Source organism: Bos mutus, chromosome 11 (assembly GCF_027580195.1).
Source record: "Bos mutus isolate GX-2022 chromosome 11, NWIPB_WYAK_1.1, whole genome shotgun sequence".
Lineage (NCBI taxonomy): Eukaryota > Metazoa > Chordata > Mammalia > Artiodactyla > Bovidae > Bos > Bos mutus.
Genome location: NC_091627.1, coordinates 69803719 through 69827601, shown reverse-complemented (window position 1 = coordinate 69827601; position 23883 = coordinate 69803719). Strand labels below are relative to the sequence as shown.

Here is a 23883-nt window from a genome sequence, read left to right as displayed (position 1 = left end):
TTAAATGTAAAGATTAATTTGGAGAGATTGACATGTTTATATCTTCTCATCAAAAATATAAAATACAGTTTCTATAGTTGACAGTACTATATTCTACACTTGAAAGTTGCTAAGAGAGTATATCTTAAATGTTCTTACACAAAGCTACATGTTTTGCCATATGTAGTGAAAATCCAATTAAGTGTTGGTGATGGACAGGGAGGCCTGGCGTGCTGCGATTCATGGGGTCGCAAAGAGTCGGACACAACTGAGCAACTGAACTGAACTGAACCCAACGGTTGTTTTTCTCAAGTAATGAGAAGGGTAGAGGTAGACAGTCTAGGGCTGTTACAGTGGTGTCATGAAGTCGTCAGTGATGCAGGTTTTTTTGGTCCTTAGGTATAGCTCTTGCCCTTGTGGTCACATGAGGCTCTTCCACCTCCAAGCCTCATATTCATGTTTATGTCCCTTTCTGTCATGAACAGTATCTTCACTGGAGACCTCTATAAATAGAGGCCTTATTTCTTTAGCCAGCACTTGGGTCACATGGGCATATTTCCATCTACCAGGGATTTTGGAAGGTGAGTATTTTTAAATGAGTGCATTGCCATCCAAGGAAAAATAGTGTTCTATTCATAAGTAGAAAAAGGAGAATGAATCTTGGATGGGTCTGTGTCTTGGTTATGGAAGTTACACGTAAAGCCATTATAATCTACAAAAGGATGGTAAGATACATGTGACAAGTTCAACAGTTTAAGGCTCCTATGTGATAAATTACATATATACAATCAGGCAATAAAATGCTTTCAAAGGTTAGAGGTAGAAGAGCTCCCTGCAAGATGGAGTTAACTAGGAAATCTTTAATATAAGAGGTGGAACTTGAATGAAGTAAGTTCAGTTCAGTTCATTCGGTTGCTCAGTCGTGTCCGACTCTTTGCAATCCCATGAACTGCAGCGCACCAGGCCTCCCTGTCCATCACCAACTCCCCGAGTTCACCCAAACTCATGTCCATCGAGTCGGTGATGCCATTCAGCCATCTCATCCTCTGTCGTCCCCTTCTCCTCCTGCCCCCAATCCCTCCCAGAATCAGAGTCTTTTCCAATGAGTCAGCTTTTCACATGAGTTGGCCAAAGTACTGGAGTTTCAGCATCAGTCCCTCCAAAAAACACCCAGGACTGATCTCCTTTAGAATAGACTGTTTGGATCTCCTTGAATGAAGTAAAAGATGGGTCAAATATTATACAGAGGTACTAGATGCCTGTTTTGCAAGTGAGGAATTATATACTTAAAATACTTTTGAATCACTAGACCAGCTTGGCAGGAGTAATGCCTATATACCAAGGGGCAATGGAAAATATGTTGGGACAACATAACGGAGGATTATGTGTGCCACCATGAGGAGCGTGGATTTGAGACTTGCTCATATCAGCCGATGTGAAGCCACTCCAGTACTCTTGCCTAGAAAATCCCATGGATGGAAGAGCCTGGTGGGCTGCAGTCCATGGGGTCGCTAAGAGTCGGACACAACTGAGCGACTTCACTTTCACTTTTCACTTTCACACAATGGAGAAGCCAATGGCAACCCACTCCAGTGTTCTTGCCTGGAGAATCCCAGGGACAGCAGAGCCTGGTGGGCTGCCGTCTATGAGGTCGCACAGAGTCGGACACGACTGAAGCGACTTAGCAGCAGCAACAGCAGCATATCAGCCGATCGATTGGGGATTTCTGAAAAGAGGAATCATAAGGGAAAGTAGAATAGAAATGATAACATGTTAGAGTTTAAAAGAGTAATTCATAGATTAGTAAATTAGAAGTAATTAATATATAATGCCATACTTGCTATCCAGTAGTTGAGATAGCTCATAGCATTTTTTACCAAAGCAGTTGGTTCTAAGGAGGCTCCAATACCTAAAATGGACATTTAATACTGTTTCACTTGAAGCCCGGATACAGAACAATGGAGCTCTAAAATTCAAATTTTCTGTTAAACTTATTTTTTTATATTGCCAAGAAATTCTTTGTTTCTGTTATCTTCACATGGATTTAAAATATTATGTCAGAATATTTTATCATATTAATACCCAAGTGTAATCTTTCTTAATTAAAATCATTTCTCTAAGCCTGCACTGAATAATTTATAAAATGTAGATTGAAAACAGATTGGTGCTCCTTTGGCTAAGTGTATTTTTGTTGTCTATTTCTTCACCCCAAAATTTTTAATTTGTTGAAAATGCTTAAACTTCAAAGCAATTATGTTGACTCAATGTTTTATTTTCCTTTTAAAATCAATCTTAATACATTTTGCAAAGGTTTTTTTTTTTGAATAATTGAGGTGTGTTAGAGCTTTCCCTAGATATACTCATGAATTTTTTTAAATGACAGATATTAATTCTAAAAAATGACATGTATTTATTCAACTGTAAATCTCACAACATAGGAGGATATGTTATCTTCTACTTTAATAATATCAATTACTTTTAATGGTTTGACATAGCAGTTTGAGTAAAACATTGATTCAATTGAAACATAAAACATGCTTGAAATACTTCCTGTGTAATTATAAATGAACATCTGAAGCTTGAATTACCTCATTTATTTAGTAATTGAAATATCAGAAATTTTCATCATTAGTACCTCATCTCTTCAGAATCTCCTCCTTAATTACCATAAGATCTTTCTTTTTAGAGCCCATTAATATGAATTTAAATCCATGTAGAAGTACAGATATATCACTGTAATGCAATTACACCCAACTACTTAAAATTTCTGTATTCATTATTGGATACTTTTTGACTGTTGTTCAGCTCCCACCCACTGATGTTGGGTTTGGCCTTGAGACTTGCTTTGGTCAGTGGGATGTTAGTGGATGTGACACAAACTTTTAAGTATGCTTTCATGATGGGGCTTTGGTTTTTCACACTGGTAATTTGTCATAAGAAGGGCTTTCCCCGGGAATTGCTGTCCCTTCAGCCTGGTCCCAGAGTGAACACAGGTGGAATGAACCTGAGCCCAACCCACAGCCGGAAGCAGAGCCACCTAACCAAGCCCAGCCTGGACCAGCCTTATTCCAGTAACACATAGACCCGTGAGCATGAGGATAAACCAGCTTTTTGTTTGAGGTGCTTTATTCTGTAGGATTATTGTGGCAGTAGCTGATATATACTGTCTATAAAAAATATGTCCTTATCTTTTCATTAAGAAAATGCATAATAATATATGATTAGATTATCAGTTGCCTGCTTTATTAGTTGCAAAGTAATAGCATATAATACTAATCAATTGGGAGTTTCTTGTGGTTAGTGGCCATTGCAAATTTTAAGTAAAATGCCTGATATGAAGACTTTCCTTTTTACAGACTTGGTTGGTACTTCAGGTCATCACTAAAGGGAATGATTATAGGAGTGACAGCTAACATTTATTGTGGGCCTGGTCAGACATGTGCTTGACATTCATACCACATCTTCTTTTATAGCAAACCTGTCAATCAGTAAACACATATTTATTGAGCACTTATCATATGCCAGATGTTGCAAGGTGCATTGTCCTTTTTTTTTAAAGTAAGGTATTACTCTTTTATTTATTTTTGAAAGAGTTTTAATTTTATTTTGTTTGGGTTTTTAAAATTTTTATTGAAATATAGTTGCTTTATGATGCTGTGTTTCTGCTGTTAAGAAAGTGAATCAGCTGTAAATATACATATATCCCTTTGTTGGATTTCCTTCCCATTTAGGTCACCATAGAGCATTGAGTAGACTTTCCTGTGCTTTACAGTAGGTTCTCGTTAGTTAATCTATTTTATACATAGCAGTGTATATATGTCAATCCCAATCTCCCAATTCACTCACCTTCTATTCCCTACCTTGGTATCCATACTTTTGTTCTCTACATCTGTGTCTCTATATTTGCTTTGCAAATAAATTCATCTCTAACTATTTTTAGATTCCACATAATAAGTAATATTATGCAAATTTCTCTTTCTGACTCATTTCACTCTGTATAACAGTCTCTAAGCATATCCACATCTCTGCATGTGGCACCGTTTCATTCCTTTTTGTGGCTGAGTAATATTCCAATGTATATATGTATCACATCTTCTTTATCCAGTCCTCCACTGATGGACATTTAGGTTGCTTCCATGTCCTGCCTATTGTAAATAGTGCTGCAATGAACATTAGGGTGCATGTATCTTTTTGAATTATGGTTTTCTCTGGGCATATGCCCATGAGTAGTGTTGCTGGGTCATATGGCAGTTCTTTTATTAGTTTTTTAAGGAACCTCCATACACTTCTGCATAGTGGCTGTATCAATTTGCATTCCCACCTTCAGTGCAAGAGGGTTCCTTTTCTGCACACCCTCTCCAGCATTTATTGTTTATAAATTGTTTGATGGTGGCCATTCTGCCAAGTGTGAGGTGATGCCTCATTGTAGTTTTGATTTGAGCATCTTTTCATGTGCCTCTTGGCCATCTGCATATCTTCTTTGGAGAAATGCCTATTTAGGTCTTCTGCCCATTTTTTGATTGGGTTAGGTGTTTTTTTTTTTTTTATTGAACTGCAAGACCTATTTGTATATTTTGGAGATTAATCCTTTGTCAATTGCTTTGTTTGCAAATATTTTCTCCCCATTCTGAGGGTTGTCTTTTTGTCTTATTTATGGTTTCCTTTGCTGTGCAAAAGAGTTTAATTTTAAGCTTAATTAGGTCCCGTTGGTTTACATTTGTTCTTATTTTCATTACTCTTGGAGGTGGGTCAAAAGGGATCTTGCTGTGACTTATGTCAAAGGTTGTTCTGCCTTTGTTTTCCTCTTCAGGGTTTTATAGTGTCCAAGCCTTACATTTAGGTCTTTAATATATTTTGAGTTTATTTTTTTATATGGTGTTAGGGAATGTTCTAATTTCATTCTTTACTTGGAGCTGTCCAGTTTTTTCCGGCACCACTTATTGAAGAGACGGTCTTTTCTCCACTGTATATTCATTCCTCCTTTGTCATAGATTAGATGAGTATATGTGTGTAGGTTTATCGCTGGGCTTTCTATTCTCTTCCTTTGATCTGTATTTCTGTTTTGTTCCAGTAGCATGCTGTCTTGATTACTATAGCTTTGTTGTATTGTCCAGCTCTTTTTCTTTTTCAAGATTGCTTTGGCTATTTGGAGTCTTTTGTGTTTCCATACAAATTGTAAAATTTTTTGCTCAAATCTAAAAATGCCATTGGTAAAGATTGCTTTGGGATAATATAATCATTTTCACAATATTTATTCTTCCAATACAAGAACATGGTATATTTCTCCATCTGTGTGGTCTTTGATTTTTTTCATCAGTATTATATAGTTTTCTGAGTACAAGTCTTTTGCCTCCTTAGGTAGGTTTATTCCTGGGTGTTTTATTCTTTTTGTTGCAGAGGTAAATGGGATTGTTTCTTTAATTTCTCTTTCTGATATTTTGTTGTTAGTGTTATGAATGCAAGAGATTTCTATACCTAATTTTGTATCCTGCAACTTTACCAAATTCATTGATTAGCTCTAGTAGTTTTCTGGTAGCATCTTTAGAATTTTCTATGCATTATATTACGTCATCTGCAAACAGTGACATTTTACTTCTTCTTTTCCAACTTGGATTCCTTTTCTTTTCCTTCTCTGATTGCAGTGACTAGGACTTCCAAAACTGTATTGAATAATAGTGGTGAGAGTGAGCATCCTTGTCTTCTTCCTGATCTTAGAGGAAATGTTTTCATTTTTCACAGTGTTCGCTCTGGTTTTGTTGTATATGGCCTTTATTACGTGAGGTAGCTTCCCTCTATGCTCACTTTCTGGAGAGTTTTAATCATAAATAGGTGTTGGATTTTGTCAAAAGCTTTTCTGCAGCTATTGAGATGATCATATGGTTTTTATTCAACTTGTTGATATGGTGTGTTACATTGATTGATTTGCTTATACTGAGGAATCCTTGCATCTCTGGGATGAATCCCTTATTATAGTGTTTGATCCTTTTAATGTGTCATTGGGTTCTGTTTTCTAATACTTTATTAAGGACTTTTGTGTCTATGTTCATTAGTGACATTGGCCTGTAATTTTCTTTTTTTGTGGTATCTTTGTCTGGTTTTGGTATCAGGGTGATGGTGGCCTTGTAGAATGAGCTTGGGAGTATTCTTCCCTCTGCAATGATTTTTGAAGAGTTGTAGAAGGGATAAGTATTAGCTGTTCTCTAAGTGTTTGATAGGATTCACCTGTGAAGCTCTCTGTTTCTGGACTTTTGTTGGAATATTTTTAATCACCATTTGGATTTCATTACTTGAGATTGATATGTTCGTATTTTCTATTTCTTCCTGGTTCAGTCTTGGAAGTTTGTACTTTTCTCAGAATTTGTCCATTTCTTCTAGGTTGTCCATTTTATTGGCATATAGTTGCTTGTAGTAGTCTCTTATGATCCTTTGTATTTCTGTGGTGTCAGTTGTAACTTCTTTTTCATTTCTAATTTTACTGATTTGAGTCCTCTCCAATTTTTTTTTTCCCTTGATGAGACTGGCTAAAGATTCATCAATTTTATGTATCTTTTCAAAGAAGCAGCAGTTAGTTTCATTGATCTTTTTTTAAATTGGTTTTTTAGTCTCTATTTCATTTATTTCTGCTCTGACATTTATAATTTCTTTCCTTACACTAATTTTGGGTTTTGCTTGTTGTTCTTTCTCTAGTTACTTTATATGCAAGATTAGGTTGCTTATTTGAGATTTTCTTGTTTCTTGAGGTAGGATTGTGTTGCTATAAACTTTCCTCTTAGAAGTGCTCTTGCTGCATCCCACAGGTTCTAGTTCATCATGTTTTTGTTGTTATTTGTTTCTAGATATTTTTTTGTTTCCTCGGCGATCCATTGCTTATTTAGTAGCGTTACTGTTTGGCTTCCATGTGTTTGTGTTTTTTACAGGTTTTTTTTTCTTGTAACTGACTTCTTTTTTTATTTGCTATAATTGATTTATAATCTCATAGAATTGTGATCAGAAAACAATTTCCATTTTCTGAAATTTACTGAGGCTTTATTTGTGACCCAAAGATGTGATCTGTCCTGGAGAAGGTTCCGTGTGCTCTTGAGAAGAAAGTGTATTCTGCTGCTTTTGGATGGAATGTCCTATAAATATCAATTCAGTCTATCTGGTCCAATGTTTCATTTAAGGCTTTTGTTTCCTTATTAGTTTTCTGTCCATTGGTGTAAGTGAAGTGTTAAAGTCCCTCACTGTTATGGTTACTGTCAATTTCCCCTTTTATAGCTGTTAGCATTTGCCTGGTGTGTTGAGGGGCTCCTATGTTGGGTGCATAAATATTTACAACTGTCACATCTTCTTCTTGGATTGATCCTTAATCATTATGTGATGTCCTTTCTTGTCTCTTGTAAGTCTTTATTTTGTAATGTCCTATTTTTTGTTGATCTGAGGCTCAGAAAAGTTAAGTGACTAGATCAAGTCTCACAGCTAGGAAAGGGTGGAGCTAGGATTTGACTTGTCTGTCTGACTTGAGAGATGATATGATTATCATCACTGGGTTCTTAATGTTTGGAAGAGTAGAAGTGCAAGAAAAGATAGCATTTACAAACTGATATACCTAATATGTATTGATATGCAATTCCTAATAATCAGTTGCTGTATTATATCAGATATCACCTGGAAATTGCCTCAGTCTTTTCTCTATAATTAGCTTAGACCCAAGTGGTTTTATAGCTTTTGGAAGCCTGAAACTCTCCCTACGATATCTAATTCCCATGTCTTATACTCATATGATCCCCCTTCTGTATTTGTCTGGAGGCCACCTCCATTTGCCATGTCAATCTGGGTGTAAAGCCATCCTTTCCAGCTTCTACAGCACATGCCTTCACTAAGCATTTGATGTCCTTTCCCTCTTAGCCTTGCCCCTTAATTGTAATGCCCTGCCTCCCCTCCCCATCCCCCTGCCCCCAGATTCTTCTCCATCTATTTTGTAGAATAGGTTTCCCTTTCCTTTGAAACCATGGTACTCCAGGTACCTGACAACTCTGGGGGTCACATCTCTCCCCCAAGCTAGAGTGTTAGTGTGTGCCTTCCTTGTCTCTATCTCATTAAAAGCAAAAATGATGAGCTTCTCTTGGAAAAACAAAATTTGGAATTAGTCTGACAGCCCTCATTTAGCTCTGTTTTAACTTGAATTTCATTGACATTTCAACATCAACAATTTTGTTCAACTAACCTTAAATGGTGAGAACTGAAAACATCTAATACAAGAAAGAGCTATTTTTCTCAGATTAGGAATAAAATACTTTACATAACTAAGAAACAGGCTATCTTTAGAATTTTACTTACTTCCTACCTCTTTCCAAAAATGTGATTTACAAAAATTACAGAATAAATCTGGATGTAAGCTTTTTCTGTGATTTTTTTCCAGACCACTTTTCCTATTAGCTATTCAGAGCGAATTTCAGGAGTTTGAGAGCTTGGTTTGTTTATGAGCCCAGAATATAGATGCTGGTATAAATTTAAATAGTCTGAAGCACTTGGTTGTACAACCCTATGTTAGAAATGGTTGAAGAACTGCTTTCGGCTTCTATCCAGCCCAGACTGTCTTGTCTTACACAATGTGCCACTAAAGTTTTAATTCCTGTCGGAATTATTTTAAAGGGGAGAAAGCTGAAAACCCACTGACCAAAACAACTTTAATTCTCACTCATTTCTAATGTAATTTTAATTGGTTCATCTTTTATTTAGGAAGCAGTTTCCCTAGTAATTTGGTAGGCATTTGTTCCTTTAAGTCAAACCTTACTGAAGATACTGCCTTAGTGGTGTTTTGAGGAACTCGTGTTTCCTTATATTCCGTTATAGTGGCGCTGTTTTTTATTTAGCAAATATTATTTTCTTTATTAAGCAAAGCATTGCATTAGAATGTGTTTCTAACATCTAAGCAGTTGTAAGGGAAAGTCAGTGAAAGATGGGGCAGACCCCAAATGTGAGGCCTTTGGAAGTGGGATGTCTCAGGAGTCCACATACGAACACTGGGGTTAAGTTCTGTTACTGTTGCTGCTGCTGCTGCTAAGTCGCTTCAGTCGTGTCCGACTCTGTGGGACCCCATAGACGGCAGCCCACCAGGCTCCCCCGTCCCTGGGATTCTCCAGGCAAGAACAGTGGAGTGGGTTGCCATTTCCTTCTCCAATGCATGAAAGTGAAAAGTGAAAGTGAAGTCGCTCAGTTATGTCTGACCCTCAGCGACCCCATGGACTGCAGCCCACCAGGCTCCTCCATCCATGGGATTTTCCAGGCTAGAGTACTGGAGTGGGGTGCCATTGCCTTCTCCGTCTGTTACTGTTAGTCTAGTCTTAATACTGAGGTTGCAAAAAAGAGCATTTTATCATTATGTGACCTTGACCAAACTCTTTAATCTTCCTAAACCTTTCATTCCTTATGTGTTAGTTGGGGACTATGTCTGCCTTGGTGGTGGTGATTTAGTAGCTAAGTTGTGTCTGACTCTTTGCAACCCATGGACTGTAGCCCGCCAGGCTCCTCTGTCCATGGGATTTCCCAGGCAAGAATACTGGAGCAGGTTGCCATTTTCTTCTCCAGGGGGTCTTCCTGATGCAGGGATAGAACTCGAGTCTCCTGCATTGCAGGTGGATTCTTTACCGCTGAGCTACCAGGGAAGCCCTTACTTAACTCAGAATGTTGTTGTAAGGGTTAGATAAAACACTGCATGTGAAAGTGATTTGTAAAGAACCTATAGACATTAGTGATTATGTTTGTGAGGCAAAAGTGTTGGCAGGATGGAGGAGGAGAAAGAAGGTTGCTCTTGAATGTATTCCTGCAGTGTGTTTGAAAAGGGATAGTCCTCAAATCCTCAGTGGTTGAAAGATGGCCAGGAAGGGGACTACCAGCCGGAGGCCCAGCCTTGACAGGGCTTCTTTACTGCCTTTGTGAAATCATTCCCTATCATTTCAGGTAATATTTGAGTATTTACCATGTGCTGGGCACCATGTTAGTTATTAGGGACACACAGTATGACAAGATAAAGTCCTTTGCCTTCCAAAACTTTGCAGTCCCTCTGTGGACAACACAGCTCTGCCTCTCTGGCTGGGCCAGGAGAAGGATGGGCAGAGTGTGACTGGAGCAGTGAAGAAGCTAGTTCTTGTGACTCCATCTTGCATGCTCTTTCCATTATTAATCATTAATAATGTTGGAAGATTTTAAATCACCATTTTGATTTCATTACTTGAGATTGATATGTTCATATTTTCTATTTCTTCCTCGTTCAAGAAATTTATACTTTTTAACAATTTGTCCATTTCTAATAGGTTGTCCATTTTATTGGCATATAGTTGCTTGTAGTAGTCTCTTATGATCCTTTGTATTTCTGTGGTGTCAGTTGTAACTTCTTTTTCATTTCTAATTTTACTGATTTGAGTCCTCTCCGTTTTTTTTTTTTTTTCTTGATGAGACTGGCTAAAGGTTCATCACTTTTGTTTATCTTTTCAAAGAAGCAGCAATTAGCTTCATTGATTTTTTTAAAATTTATTTTTAGTCTCTATTTCATTTATTTTTGCTCTGACCTTTATAATTTCTTTCCTTACAGTAACTTTGGGTTTTGCTTGTGGTTCTTTCTCTGGTTACTTTATCTGCAAGATTAGGTTGCTTATTTGAGATTTTTCTTGTTTCTTGAGGTAGGATTGTGTTGCTATAAACTTTCCTCTTAGAAATATGCTCTTGCTGCATCTCATAGGTTCGGGTCATCATGTTTTCATTATTTGTTTCTAGATATTTCCATTATTTATATGTTTAACTGTTTAAATCACACAGAAAAGAAAAAGTGTACGGGTGTTTAAACGGTCACAAACAACATCTTGTAGTAACACCTTTTTTCCTTTAATAGACGGGGAGTGACAGGACCACTGCTTTTGTATAGGGTTATCCCCTTTCAGGTTTCTTAAATGCTCTTTTTAGGTTTCAGGGACATTGTCCTCACCATGAGGTACTACTCTTTTGCTTGTTTGTATTCTTGTTACAGGACACCAAGTCTTCCGGCATCATTTTAATTTCATATTTTGTATTCAAAAGTTAAATTGCTAGTGATCTTTATCTTTGACAGTTTTTAAAGGAAACAAGTGGATACTCCATTATTCGTATGAGTGAGGATCCAGTGATATAGATTCCTCCCAATTAGTGGTAATCATTTTTGGCTCTGGAATGCTTTAAGGATTTTTCCCTACTTATTTCTTTCTTAGACAGATAATACAATAGAACATTTTCAGAGGCTAGCACAATGAGGGGGAGCATACTCCAGAAGATGCCAAGTAATACAGGGAAGCTAACCTCAGCTTAAAAACTCACTGCAGAAAATCTGGAGGCTGGGAAGGGGAGGGTGGGGAAGCTGGTGTTGAATTAAGTTCTCCACTGTATCTAATTAATGTTTTATTCCAGTAGAGTGCCACTTTGGTGCCTACTTTAACTTAAATATTTAGAGAAAATACAGGAAAGTTTGTGAGAAAATGAAGTCTTGTCTAAACACACTGGTCTCAGTTGTTTGTATTTATGCAGAAACCCCAGTCAGTCCAGTGCGACCCATGTACTCAGCATTACTGTAAATTCACATGATGTCCTGGATGCTTTGGGAGATGGCAGCCAACTGCACATTCAATAATCAAAACCAAAAATATTTTAATATACAAGTGAGTAAAAACGGATTCTCCTAGCTAAGTCTGGACCCATCATTTAAAGATGTTGAGCGCCTGGAATTTTTATGTGCCTCGGTGAGGCCACAGTTTCCTCTGACAGACAATCTGTTGTTATTACTGGCTGTAGGCAGTAATAAAGGGCAGAGTCAGGAAAGACAAAGAATTACAGTACAGAATTTTCAATAATGTGTTGATGTCAGGAAAAGAGTGGGGCCGTTTCTGATAAGGAAGAAGTGTTAATTTTAAACAGCTGTGAATGTACTTTCTGTGATCTCCTCCTGAAAAGTAACAGCGGGGTAATTCATGGGCTGCAGGTCACAAGATGAGTTTGAGTAATCGATCCCTAAGTGAAACCACAGAGAGGAGAAGTAAATACTGAAGGAGGTGACAGAGTTCAGCCCTGGGTTAGAACACAGAGTCTTTTACAATTCTGTGTTCCTGCCCCAGGTTTCGATTTGGCAGAGGCCACTTCCCTCCTCTAAGCCCTGCCACTCCCTTATAATGAATCAACACTGATCAGTAACTATGAGAGCACAGGATAAAAATTACTCCGACATTAGAGTTTCAGAAATGACCATTGAAAAGTATGCAGCATTCCTACTACCCCGGCTAACTCTTTGTAGCACACTCATTTTGATGCTTAAGGAAATGCAATACAATTTTTCTACACTGATTGAGAATTTTTATCAATACATTTCGCTGGAAGAATGATAAACTGCCCATGTCTATGAAATTGGGTAAGAGCCTGTTATTTTGGTGAAGGCACATATATGTGAAGATCTATCTGCAAGCCATTAGGTACAAATACTGAATAAGGACTGAGTTGGAAGTTGAATGCTTCACAGTTTCAGATTGGACTTAGTATTAGGATACATTCAGTTTTAAATCCAGCCTTAATACTTATGTGTGTTTAGAGTATCTGTTTTTCAAAGAATGAGTAACAATCTCCTCCTCAACCCCCTAATCTGGGGCAGTTTAGCTTAGTACTAGATGTTTAGGGACTGGGGTTTTTGTTTGATTCTTCTTTAGGAGTTTGGAGTAAATCCTTTTTTCTATCTCTTATTTCTCTTACTTGACTTATAGCATATGCACACTTATTCTGGCTCCCCTGCTTCTGAAACTGTCACACATGTAACACTCTTTATGATACAGTTTTAAAATATCTGGAATAGTGATATTTTATGACTTTGTTAACCTAAGGTATTGTTATGTGCATGAATACTGGTACCAACATTGCGTAGAATAAGAACAGAATTGTGTAAATGGATGTTGTATCATTTAATCCTTATTCTTTTTCATATTTTATAAAAATTCCACAAATATTTGGGACTATGAAGTGAGGTGCAGAGTTCCACACATGATTGTTTTCAGATTCCACCTCTGAGCTCAGAGCTAAAAATCTCCAGGACTGAGGATCTAAGTGGCCTTATACGAATGAAACAGGCCAGTACTCAAAGCTGCCACCATTATGGTTTGATTTTTGCAAAACTTCCAAATCATCTTCTCAGAAAGCTAAACCCAGCTGCTCTTCAAGATAAGCCAGAGTGGCTATGAAAGTAGAATCTCATAGATAAAGAGAAATATGGACAGACTCAGACTGGTTGAACAATAGAACAGCCCCTTCCTCTTTTAAAGGAAAGGAAGATAGATGGAAGTAATGAATTTCAGTGCCTTATTACTTTCTTTAGGGAAAGAGATCACATTTACTATAAATCCAGCCCAGTTCAGTTGCTCAGTCGTGTCCGACTCTTTGCAACCCCATGAATCACAGCACGCCAGGCCTCCCTGTCCATCACCAACTCCTGGAGTTCACCCAAACTCATGTGCACCAAGTTGGTGATGCCATCCAGCCATCTCATCCTCTGTCGTCCCCTTCTCCTCCTGCCTCCAATCCCTCCCAGCATCAGGGTCTTTGGCAATGAGTCAGCTCTTTGCGTCAGGTGGCCAAAGTATTGAAGTTTCAGCCTCAGCATCAGTGCTTCCGAAGAACACCCAGGACTGATCTCCTTTAGAACAGACTGGTTGGATCTCCTTGCAGACAAGGGACCACAGTTCAAAAGCATCAATTCTTTGGTGCTCAGCCTTCTTCACAGTCCAACTCTCACATCCATACATGACCACTGGAAAAACCATAGCCTTGACTAGATGGACCTTTGTTGGCAAAGTAATGTCTCTGCTTTTCAATATGCTATCTAGGTTGGTCATAACTTTCCTTCCAAGGAGTAAGCGTCTTTTAATTTCATGGCTGCAGTCACCATCTGCAGTGGTTTTGGAGCCCCCCAAAATAAAGTCTGACACTGTTTCCACTGTTTCCCCATCTATTTCCCATGAAGTGATGGGACCAGATGCCATGATCTTCGTTTTCTGAATGTTGAGCTTCATCAAGAGGCTTTTTAGTTCCTCTTCACTTTCTGCCATAAGGGTGGTGTCATCTGCATATCTGAGGTTATTGATATTTCTCCCGGCAATCTTGATTCCAGCTTGTGTTTCTTCCAGCCCAGTGTTTCTCATGATGTACTCTGCATATAAGTTAAATAAGCAGGGTGACAATATACAGCCTTGACATACTCCTTTTCCTATCTGGAACCAGTCTGCTGTTCCATGTCCAGTTCTAACTGTTGCTTCCTGACCTGCATACAGATTTCTCAAGAGGCAGGTCAGGTGGTCTGGTATTCCCCTGTCTTTCAGAATTTTCCACAGTTTATTGTGATCCACACAGTCAAAGGCTTTGGCATAGTCAATAAAGCATAAATAGATGTTTTTTTGGAACTCTCTTGCTTATTCAATGATCCAGCGCAGGTTGGCAATTTGATCTCTGGTTCCTCTGCCTCTTCTAAAACCAGCTTGAACATCTGGAAGTTCACGGTTCACATATTGCTGAAGCCTGGCTTGAAGAATTTTGAGCATTACTTTACTAGCGTGTGAGATGAGTGCAATTGTGTGGTCATTCCTTGTCATTGCCTTTCTTTGGGATTGGAATGAAAACTGACCTTTTCCAGTCCTGTGGCCACTGCTGAGTTTTCCAAATTTGCTATAAATTAGGAAGGAGGAATTTACATAAAGTACAGAATAGATCAGAAAATATTAGACATATAGGATCAGGCAGATCTTCAGCATTAAACAGGGAGTAAAATAATAATACAGACTATAATTCTATAAATGGGTAGATAAGAACCATAATAATGGCAACAAGCTAACATTTAAAGAGTGTTGCCCAAGTGGTTCAGCGGTAAAGAATCTGCCTGTAATACAGGAGATCTAGCTTTGATACCTGGGTCGGGAAAATTCCCTGAAGAAGGAAATGACAACCCACTCCAGTATTCTTGTCTGGGAAATCCCATGAACAGAGGAGCCTGGAGGGCTGCAGTCCTTGGGGTAGCAAAGAGTCAGATATGACTTAATGACTAAACAACAACAATATTTAAAGAGTGCTCAATGTTTATTAGATACAGTAATATATATTATCTATTGGTTAGATATCCATTTGCAAGGCAGATGTTGTCTTTATCCCTATTGTGGAGATGAAGAAATCAAGGTATAAAGAGATTAAGAGTCTTATTTAAGGTCATTCACAGCTCTGCTAGCTTTTAGATCCAGGGAACCTGATTGCAGAAACCATGTCGTTAACCAGAATGCCATACTGCCTCCCATGAATCTGAAAGTCTAGACCATCCGTAAGTGTTAATGGGGAGGGTTTGGTGCAGATTGGTGGAATATGGCCCCAACAGAGGCGAAGTTCTAGATTCTTTAGGAAGTGGCACAAATACCTTAAATATCAAGGTAATCCTAAAAAAAAGTTCATCCCAAAGGACTTTGGTATGGGAGTCTCCCACTAAGTATTAGGGACCTGTAACCAAGAGATTAAGACTTCGCAGTGAGAAACCCAGCCACAGGAAACTGGGATCCAAGACAAGGACCCAGTCATGGTGCACTGGAGTAAAAATCAGAGAAACAGTAATTCAGGGCAGAGGCAGGAAGATCTTGACAGAGGTTTTCTTATGTTATCTCCCCTGCTGAGGGCTGGAGTTGGCCCTGGAGTCAGATGCATAACTTGGAGTCAGGTTAATTTAATAGATTCGGCTCAGACGGAAAGAAGCAGGGGCAGGGAGCCAGGTAGGCCATTACAAATTAACCCAACTGGGTTAGAGTTCCTGGCAAGAGGCTAATTTTACTAATATTATTTCTCCACTACAGCAGCCCCTGCTTCTGTGGGAGATGGTGGGAGGTCATATAGCAATGACATTGAAATACTCAAGGACTGTGGAACAGGGAGATGAATTTTCATACCATAATTGAAAAATTCAATAGAATCCTTTCACATATGTCTTATGGCATAATCAAAGTTGTTACTCTTATTTATTATTTTTTAAAAACCATAGTATGTTATGTAATTTGTTGATTGTAGATTTTGCTAAGCCATTTGGAAGATTATTAGGAAGAATAATTGAATACGAAATTGTTTAATTATTCATATTACTTGTTTCTGATGTTTATAATAACTATTGGAGGATATCTGTAATTTGAGGAGCTCTAGATTTGTATCCTTAGAAGACACAGTGAATATTCAGTTTGGAAAATCATTTATTTAAATAGTTCTCATTTGCTAGTCCTGTCTTTTATTTCATGGAGGAAAAAAATAAAAAGCAAGTAGTGTTTATCCGACTACCTCCATATTTTATAACAGCCCTAAAAACTATACAACTGTATATTCTTTCCAAAGGTTAAGATTTCCTAGATCTAGTTATTCAGTTCAGTCCCTCAGTCATGTCCAACTCTGTGACCCCAAGGACTGCAGCACACCAGGCCTCCCTGTCCATCACCAGACCCCGGAGGTTACTCAAAGTCATGTCCATTCAGTGGGCGATACCATCCAACTATCTCATCCTCTGTCATCCCCTTCTCCTCCTGCCCTCAGTCTTTCCCAGCATCAGGGTCTTTTCAAATGAGTCAGCTCTTTGCATCAAGTGACCAAAGTCTTGGAGCTTCAGCTTCAGCATCAGTCCTTCCAATGAATATTCAGGACTGATTTCCTTTAGGATGGACTGGTTGGATCTCCTTGCAGTCCAAGGGACTCGCAAGAGTCTTCTCCAACACCACAGTTCAAAAGCATCAATTCTTCGGCATTCAGCATTCTTTATAGTCCAATTGTCACATCCATACATAACTACTGGAAAAACCATAGCCTTGACTAGACGGACCTTTGTTGGCAAACTAATGTCTCTGCTTTTTAATATGCTGCCTAGGTTCATAACTTTTCTTCCAAGGAGTAAGCGTCTTTTAATTTCATGGCTGCAGTCGCCATCTGCAGTGATTCTGGAGACCCAAAAAATAAAGTCTGCCTCTGTTTCCATTGTTTCCCCATCTATTTGCCATGAAGTGATAGGACCAGATGCCATGATCTTAGTTTTCTGAATGTTGAACTTATAAGCCAGATTTTTCACTCTTCTCTCACTTTCCTCAAGAGGCTCTTTAGTTCTTCTTCAGTTTCTGCCGTAAGGGTGGTGTCATCTGCATATCTGAGGTTATTGATGTTTCCCTCTGAGATTCATTCCTTTGCCTGAGTCAGGTCTCTGGTAAAATGTGGTTTTCTCAGAGAGGCTTTCCCTGATCATGTTTTCAAAATTATTACTAGATTCCTCCTCTTCTACCCACATTGTGCTCTAATCCTTTACCTGGTTTCAGCTTATTCACAGTACTTATTAAATATGACACAGTATATATTTAACATGTATTTGTTTATTTTCTGTCTCCTTTCATTAGAAAATAAACTCCATGAGAGAGGAGACTTTTTTGTTCCCAGCTATATTGCAATCCTTGGAATAGTATCTGAAGTAGAGTTAAATGCTCAATAAACAACTATGGGACAAATGAATGACTAATGGATGATGAATATAAGAAGATCGAGTTCTCTCATGATAGTGAAGAAAGCAGACAAGGAGAAATAAACTAAGCAAGTATTCTAACATATTTTGTTCTTTTGTGTGTGAAGATAGTGTCATTGATCACATTTCTTCCTGTGATTCTCACTTAAAAGAGCAAAATGGAACATAAGCATGTTTGGAAATATTGCTTTAATTAGTTTAAATTAGTTGGTGTCTCATCATTTAGTTTAGACGTATGTTCCATAAATTTTTAAAGGCTTTTAATGAAAGAAAATTAAACCTACTGCATTAGGCAGCTTGGACTGTCATAATAAAATATCATAGACTAGGTGGCTTAAACAACAGAGACTTATTTTCTCTAAGTTCTGGAGGCTAGAAATCTAAGATCTGGGTGCCAGCATGGTCATGGTCTGGTGAGGATTGGCTTGCAGGTGGCTGCCTTCTTACTGTGTTCTCATGTGGCAGAGAGAGCAAGCTCTGGTGTCTCTTCCTTTTCCTGTAAGGGCACTAATCCCACCATTAGGGACCCAGCTCTTGATATCATACAACCTAATTATCTCGCAGAGGCCCCATGTCCAGATGCCATCACAGTGAAGTTAGGGCTTCAATGTACAAATTTTGGAAGTGTTCATGCTGCTGCTGCTAAGTCGCTTCAGTCGTTCTGACTCTGCGACCCCATAGACGGCAGCCCACCAGGCTCCCCCATCCCTGGGATTCTCCAGACAAGAACACTGGAGTGGGTTGTCATTGCCTTCTCCGGGAGTGTTCATAGCACCTACCAAATAATATGCATTATTTTCCAGTGAATTAATGAATAGGTACATTCAAAACTCTTCGAGTATTTGTCTTAGAGTGAAATTACAGCAAATGCACATAAAAAACTTAATTATTTTTGCAAAATATTGTGAATGCTTGTAAGTACAAAGGCTAAATTGGCCAGCACCTGGGTAATGCCTGGGCTACTACTTCATTTGTGGTTTGTCGAGGTATCTGTTTATTATGTAGCTATTTAGGGACTCACGTGAACACATCATTTTTTATAGGCCAAAAACCTAACTCTGATCTTCTACTTATCTTTTGTAAATTTATTTCCCTAAATAAATCACAAATCTACTTACCATGCCTAGACCTATACACCATATGCTGTCATTATAGCTACTTAGAATCATAGTGTAGGTCAAAGCTCCTTGGCTGGAGAACTGACTCCTCTAATAGTAATATTTTTGCCTCACTGGCACCTCCAGTATTTTTCTAGCCTGAGATCAGCATGTCTTCCTGATGTTCACGGCCTATGCTGCTCTTCCAGGAATGTCTCAAGGGGATCCTGCCTGAAAGAAAAGAAGCCACACTCTCACATTCGCTGCCTATAAAGAGAGCAAGCATGGCCTCTGGCTTGTGCTTTCAGTCAGTTTCAACACAGAAATGGAACCGACAGTTATCAACTCAGAACTTCCCCTACTGCCCATGTATTTTCTAGTCTAGAATAATGAGGTGAATAAATGCTTCGTGGCAAAGTTGAGGAGGAAAGCATCCAGCACCTGACTGCTCCTCTCATTCCTCACCTCTGAAGTAGGATTGTAAGCTGAAGTAGGAGTGTTTGGGGCTGTGCCATCTGTCCCTGTTAGAAGCACTGAGCTCATAATGACTAAGAAACCCCAGGGGGTTGTCTAAGCCACCAGGGTTAGAAAGGGACACAGCATTATCACAGCTGAGCTAAAATTTAATATGATTCTTACTTTACCACCCATGGTGACCTAAGAAGGTGGGATGGCAGACAAGCTCTAAATAGAGGAGCTTAGTCATGGCTCACCAGAAAGCCAAAAAGCTGTTTTCATGGTGGAAGAGGGAAGAAGAAACTGGGAAATATTTCTAAATAGTCATATGTTTACATATGAACTTATAAGAGTTGGACACAACTGAGCGACTGATCTGATCTGATCTGTGAGAACTATGTACCTTAAAAATAAGTCCCAAATTTAAAGCATTTATGTAAAAAATTGTACATTTACTCACCAATTAAAAATGACGAGCATTCCCCAGAAGAAAGTGTAACCCCAGTAGCCCAGGGGCTGAGAGTTCTGTCATTAGAGGTGGGAATTTCTTCTCAGAATGAAGATAAAATTGTATTCCTACCCGAGTGACCCCAAGGATGGTTGAGAGGGGTCTGGGGTTATTGTAATGAAGGTGGGTAGGATTGAGCACACCCACAGAAGTGTGGCGGGTAGGGAGTGTGTCACCATATCTCAGTAGTGTATTTTTATAAGCTAAATTTTACATGAGGAATGAAGCCACAATCCTTGAACTAAGAGTGAAAAAGTAGATGATCAGTTTATTAATTTATGGTGGAAAACACACCTCATTCAGCAGTCAACCTGCATGCATACCAAGATGTGGCAAACAGAGACTCATACAAGAAAATTGCCTTTTCCCAAAAAGTAACACTTCATAACTTTTGTAGCCTGGAGAAATCACTCCCTTGTCCACTGTTGAGATGTTTCTTTTTCTAAGAACTTGAAAAAGTTGTCTCTAATCAGAGCTCCTATAGCACACTTAAAGACATAAATACTTTTCTCATTCTCTAACTTTTAGTTTTCCCATTTTTAGTGGACCTCAGCAATAAGGGAATGTCATTTCAGCATTCCCTCCCTCATCAATACCGTAACAAGTAAAAATTCCCAAGACTGAGGCTTATAAGGGTGCAATTTATAGTTGTTATGGAGCATTGGGTTTCTCCAGAGAACATGCAAATTCATGCAGTCTTTTCTCATTGTTTGGTTGTGCTACATGGCATGTGAGATCTTAGTTCCCTGACCAGGGATTAAACCTGTGCCCCCTGCAGTGGGAGCTTGGAGTTTTAACCTCTGGACCACCAGGGAAGTCTCACAATGGTTGCAATTAAGATGAGCATCTCTGTGAAACGAGCAGCCCTTCCACAAAAGGATTGAGGGACACAATGAGATAGGAGTCAGAAAGCCTGAGGGCTAGACCTAGGGATTTATTACCTAACAGCCTGACCTTGACTGTGTTTTTCTGACTTCAACGGCTTAAGCTGCGAAATGAGATCTCTTTTACCTTTGCCATGGAATCCAGATCTAGCAATTTATTTTAATAATTCTGGAAAGAAAACATTCAGGCCGAAGGGATGAGTTTGATTCTTATTGAAGTAAAGAGGTTTCACAACTTTTTGTTTTTCTTGGTAAAAACTTCACTTTATTTTTGTTCTTTTCTTTGCCTTTGGCTAGCTGGAGAACAAGTGGCCATAGACATGGCCCATGGATTATATTCTTTTCACCCTTGGAGCAAGGAGTCCCAAAGTGGAGCACTCTGCCTCCTCTGAGCAAACACCTTCCAATGAAAGATTTTTAATTAAGTCAATTCAGTTATTATAAATTGAATTAATCTGTAATTTTGGCATATCATGGGAAACCATTTATGACATATGCCAGCTGACCCTCGTCCAAATTTCCATGGAAATAGCCAAGTATATACTTGGACTGTTCTAAAATTTCCAGCTGCTTTAAATGTGATATTGAACCTAAGAAACCTTCTATTAGTAAAACGTATTTGAAATGTGTTCTCAGGTGCTCAAGAGGTAGGCCTAGCTTGAAAAAAATTAACTGAAAAGATTCCAGGTGCAACAACCCTGGGATTTCCCTCAAATTTCTTTAATTGAAACCTCTGATATTATTGTGTTGTTTCTACATGAAGTCACACGGGGGAAGATACTGCAAAAAGTTCTGCGGTTTTACATTTTTTCTTCTATGAGATAGAGACTTACCTCAGGAGTGGAAGTAGTTATATTCTCCTGAATGATCAAATAAAATTTCTGTTCAAGAGATAAATCATATAGTACCGATTTATTCATCGAATGTATTGCTGTTAGAAGTATGAAGCTATTTCAGATGAGCTAATAGTATATGAGAGAAGCTACCTGTGTATTTTTAACAGGCCCAACAGAAGTGCAGGCACCATGACGACATTGCACGCTTGGTGAACATAATGGCTGGTTGGCCATATTCATAACATTTGAGTTAATCTGTGCAAATGCACACATACTACTGCAGAAGTGACTTTCGCAGGGCAGTCATTGCAGTCTGCAGCAATTACAGCATAGTACCAAACAGGATGGAACCACCAGGTTTTGATAAGTAGAATACGTTTACAGAATTAGTAATCCTGAGGTGACCCGGCCCATCACTGATGTCCTTGAGACAGTTGCAAGCTTGCTACTCATTTTACCCCAGGGGTGGTGTGATTATTGGTTTCTTCCACTAATATGGGAAATAGGATTGTATCTGACGTATACTTGGTGCTTTAGGTAAAGTATACATTCAGCTCTCAGTATTCAAGTGGGATTGGCTCCCTGTGGATCCCAAAATCTGAGGATGCTCAAGGCACTTATATAAAATGGTGTAGTGTTTGCATATAATCTATGCACAATCTCCTGAATATTTTAGATCATCTCTACATTACCTGCAATACCTAATACAATGCAAATGCTATGTAAATTGTTGCTGGCACATGGCAAATTCAGGTTTTGCTTTTGGAACTTCCTGGAATTAAATATATATTTCAGTCTGCAGTTGGTTGAATCTTTGGATGTAGAACTGATGGATACGGATGGCCAACTGCATAATCTGAAGTTAACTTCCTTCTTTGGCAAATCTCTGAATCAGTAATTTGCAGCCCTTTCGTATACATCCTTTCTCACCATTCTACAAATCTGCTTGTTATGAATTTATGCATTTCTAGTTTGTGATTTTTCTTTTGACTTTCTTATGGATTTTATCCTTACCGTGTAGATTAAAAACTTTTTACTTTTTCAATTTAATTTTATCAATATTTTCCCTTTATGCCTCCAGATTTTACATAATAGAAAGATCTCCCCACTCCAAGTTAATAAAGAAGGTCTCCTTTGTTCTTATAGTATTTTTAGGATTTTATATTTTTAAGATTTAAGTCTTTGCTCTTTGGGAATTTACCTGGTTGTGTAGCATGAGACATGAATCCAGCTTAATTTTATTACAGATGACTCTCCAGCTGTCTGAAGACAGTTTTTGAGCTGTTTTCTTTTCTGCCCTGATTTCAGACGCCGTATTTATCATACACCATGTTCCGCATGCACGGGGGTCTGTTTCTAAACTTCTTGTTCCATCCTATTCATTCACTTGTTTACTCTTGTATGTAGCTTTACATTAAAATGTGTAAACCCCTCATTTCTATTTATTTGGGGCCTTTCCTTGCCATTTTTTAAAACTGTATTTTGAAATATGCTTGTCTGTCCCTCACTCCTTTCTCAATTTTTGGCCTTCATAGTGTAATGACAATAAATTTCTAAATTAGTTTAGGAAGGATAACTTTATGAGGTTGAAACATCCTATCTAAAAACTTGGTATGCTGTTCTCTTTGTCTCCTCCAGGAATGCTTGAAAATTGTATTCGTAAATCTTACATATTTCTTACATTTTTTTCCTTAGATATTTCATCTTTTACTGTTGCTATTGCAAATGGAGTCTTTCCCCATTTCACTTTTAAACTCACTATGTTTGTTCATCTGAAATGTATTGATATCTATATATAGTAATTTTGTATCATGCTACCTTAACTAAATTTCCTTGTTTATAGTACTTTTCCAGTTGACTACGTCAGATTTTCCATAATGATCACAAATTGTGATAAATTTTATTTCCTTTTCTGAGTTTCTATACTTTTAGTTTCTCTCTCTTATTAACAATATGGTCTGTTAAATAATTGTGGTGACAAGCGAACATCCTTCTTTGTTCCTGACTTTAGTGGGAATGCTTCTACTGTTGCCCCAGTAGTCATGATGGATCACTTTAAGACCAGGGTATATTTTATCAAGATAAGAAAGTGTCCATCTAATTTCTTTATTAAGTTTAAACCTATCCCTAAATAATAAAGCCTTGCTGCTGCTGCTGCTAAGTCACTTCAGTCGTGTCCGACTCTATGCGACCCCATAGACAACAGCCCACCAGGCTCCCCCGTCCCTGAGATTCTCCAGGCAAGAACACTGGAGTGGGTTGCCATTTCCTTCTTCAATGCATGAAAGTGAAACGTGAAAGTGAAGTCTCTCAGTCGTGTCCGGCTCTTAGCGACCCCATGGACTGCAGTCCACCAGGCTCCTCCATCCATGGGATTTTCCAGGCAAGAGTACGGGTGGGGTGCCATTGAGGGGTGTGTATTTGCAGTCTCCCTAGCGTGATAAGATCAAAGTTCTAAAAGGAAACTGAAGACTTTTTAGTCTACCTCAATCCTATCATGAGTAATAAACTGAATCATAGTAATAAATTTTAATCACTTCCTCCAGAAGTCACAAAATTAGACTAGAAA

General features: G+C 38.4%; 1 protein-coding gene across 8 annotated transcripts in view; it reads left to right on the top strand.

The window, feature by feature from the left end:
* ACYP2 (acylphosphatase 2) overlaps window positions 1-23883 on the top strand; it is a 178467-nt gene that overhangs the window by 91615 nt on the left and 62969 nt on the right. The window contains exon 6 of one of the 8 annotated variants that reach the window (XM_070379577.1): window positions 17412-17433. The exons of the other annotated variants lie outside the window; for them this stretch is intronic. Coding sequence (XP_070235678.1) covers window positions 17412-17418 — 7 coding nt within the window. The 3' untranslated portion in view covers window positions 17419-17433. Of the gene's footprint in view, window positions 1-17411; window positions 17434-23883 lie in introns of those variants that run through there. 8 annotated transcript variants of the gene reach the window in all.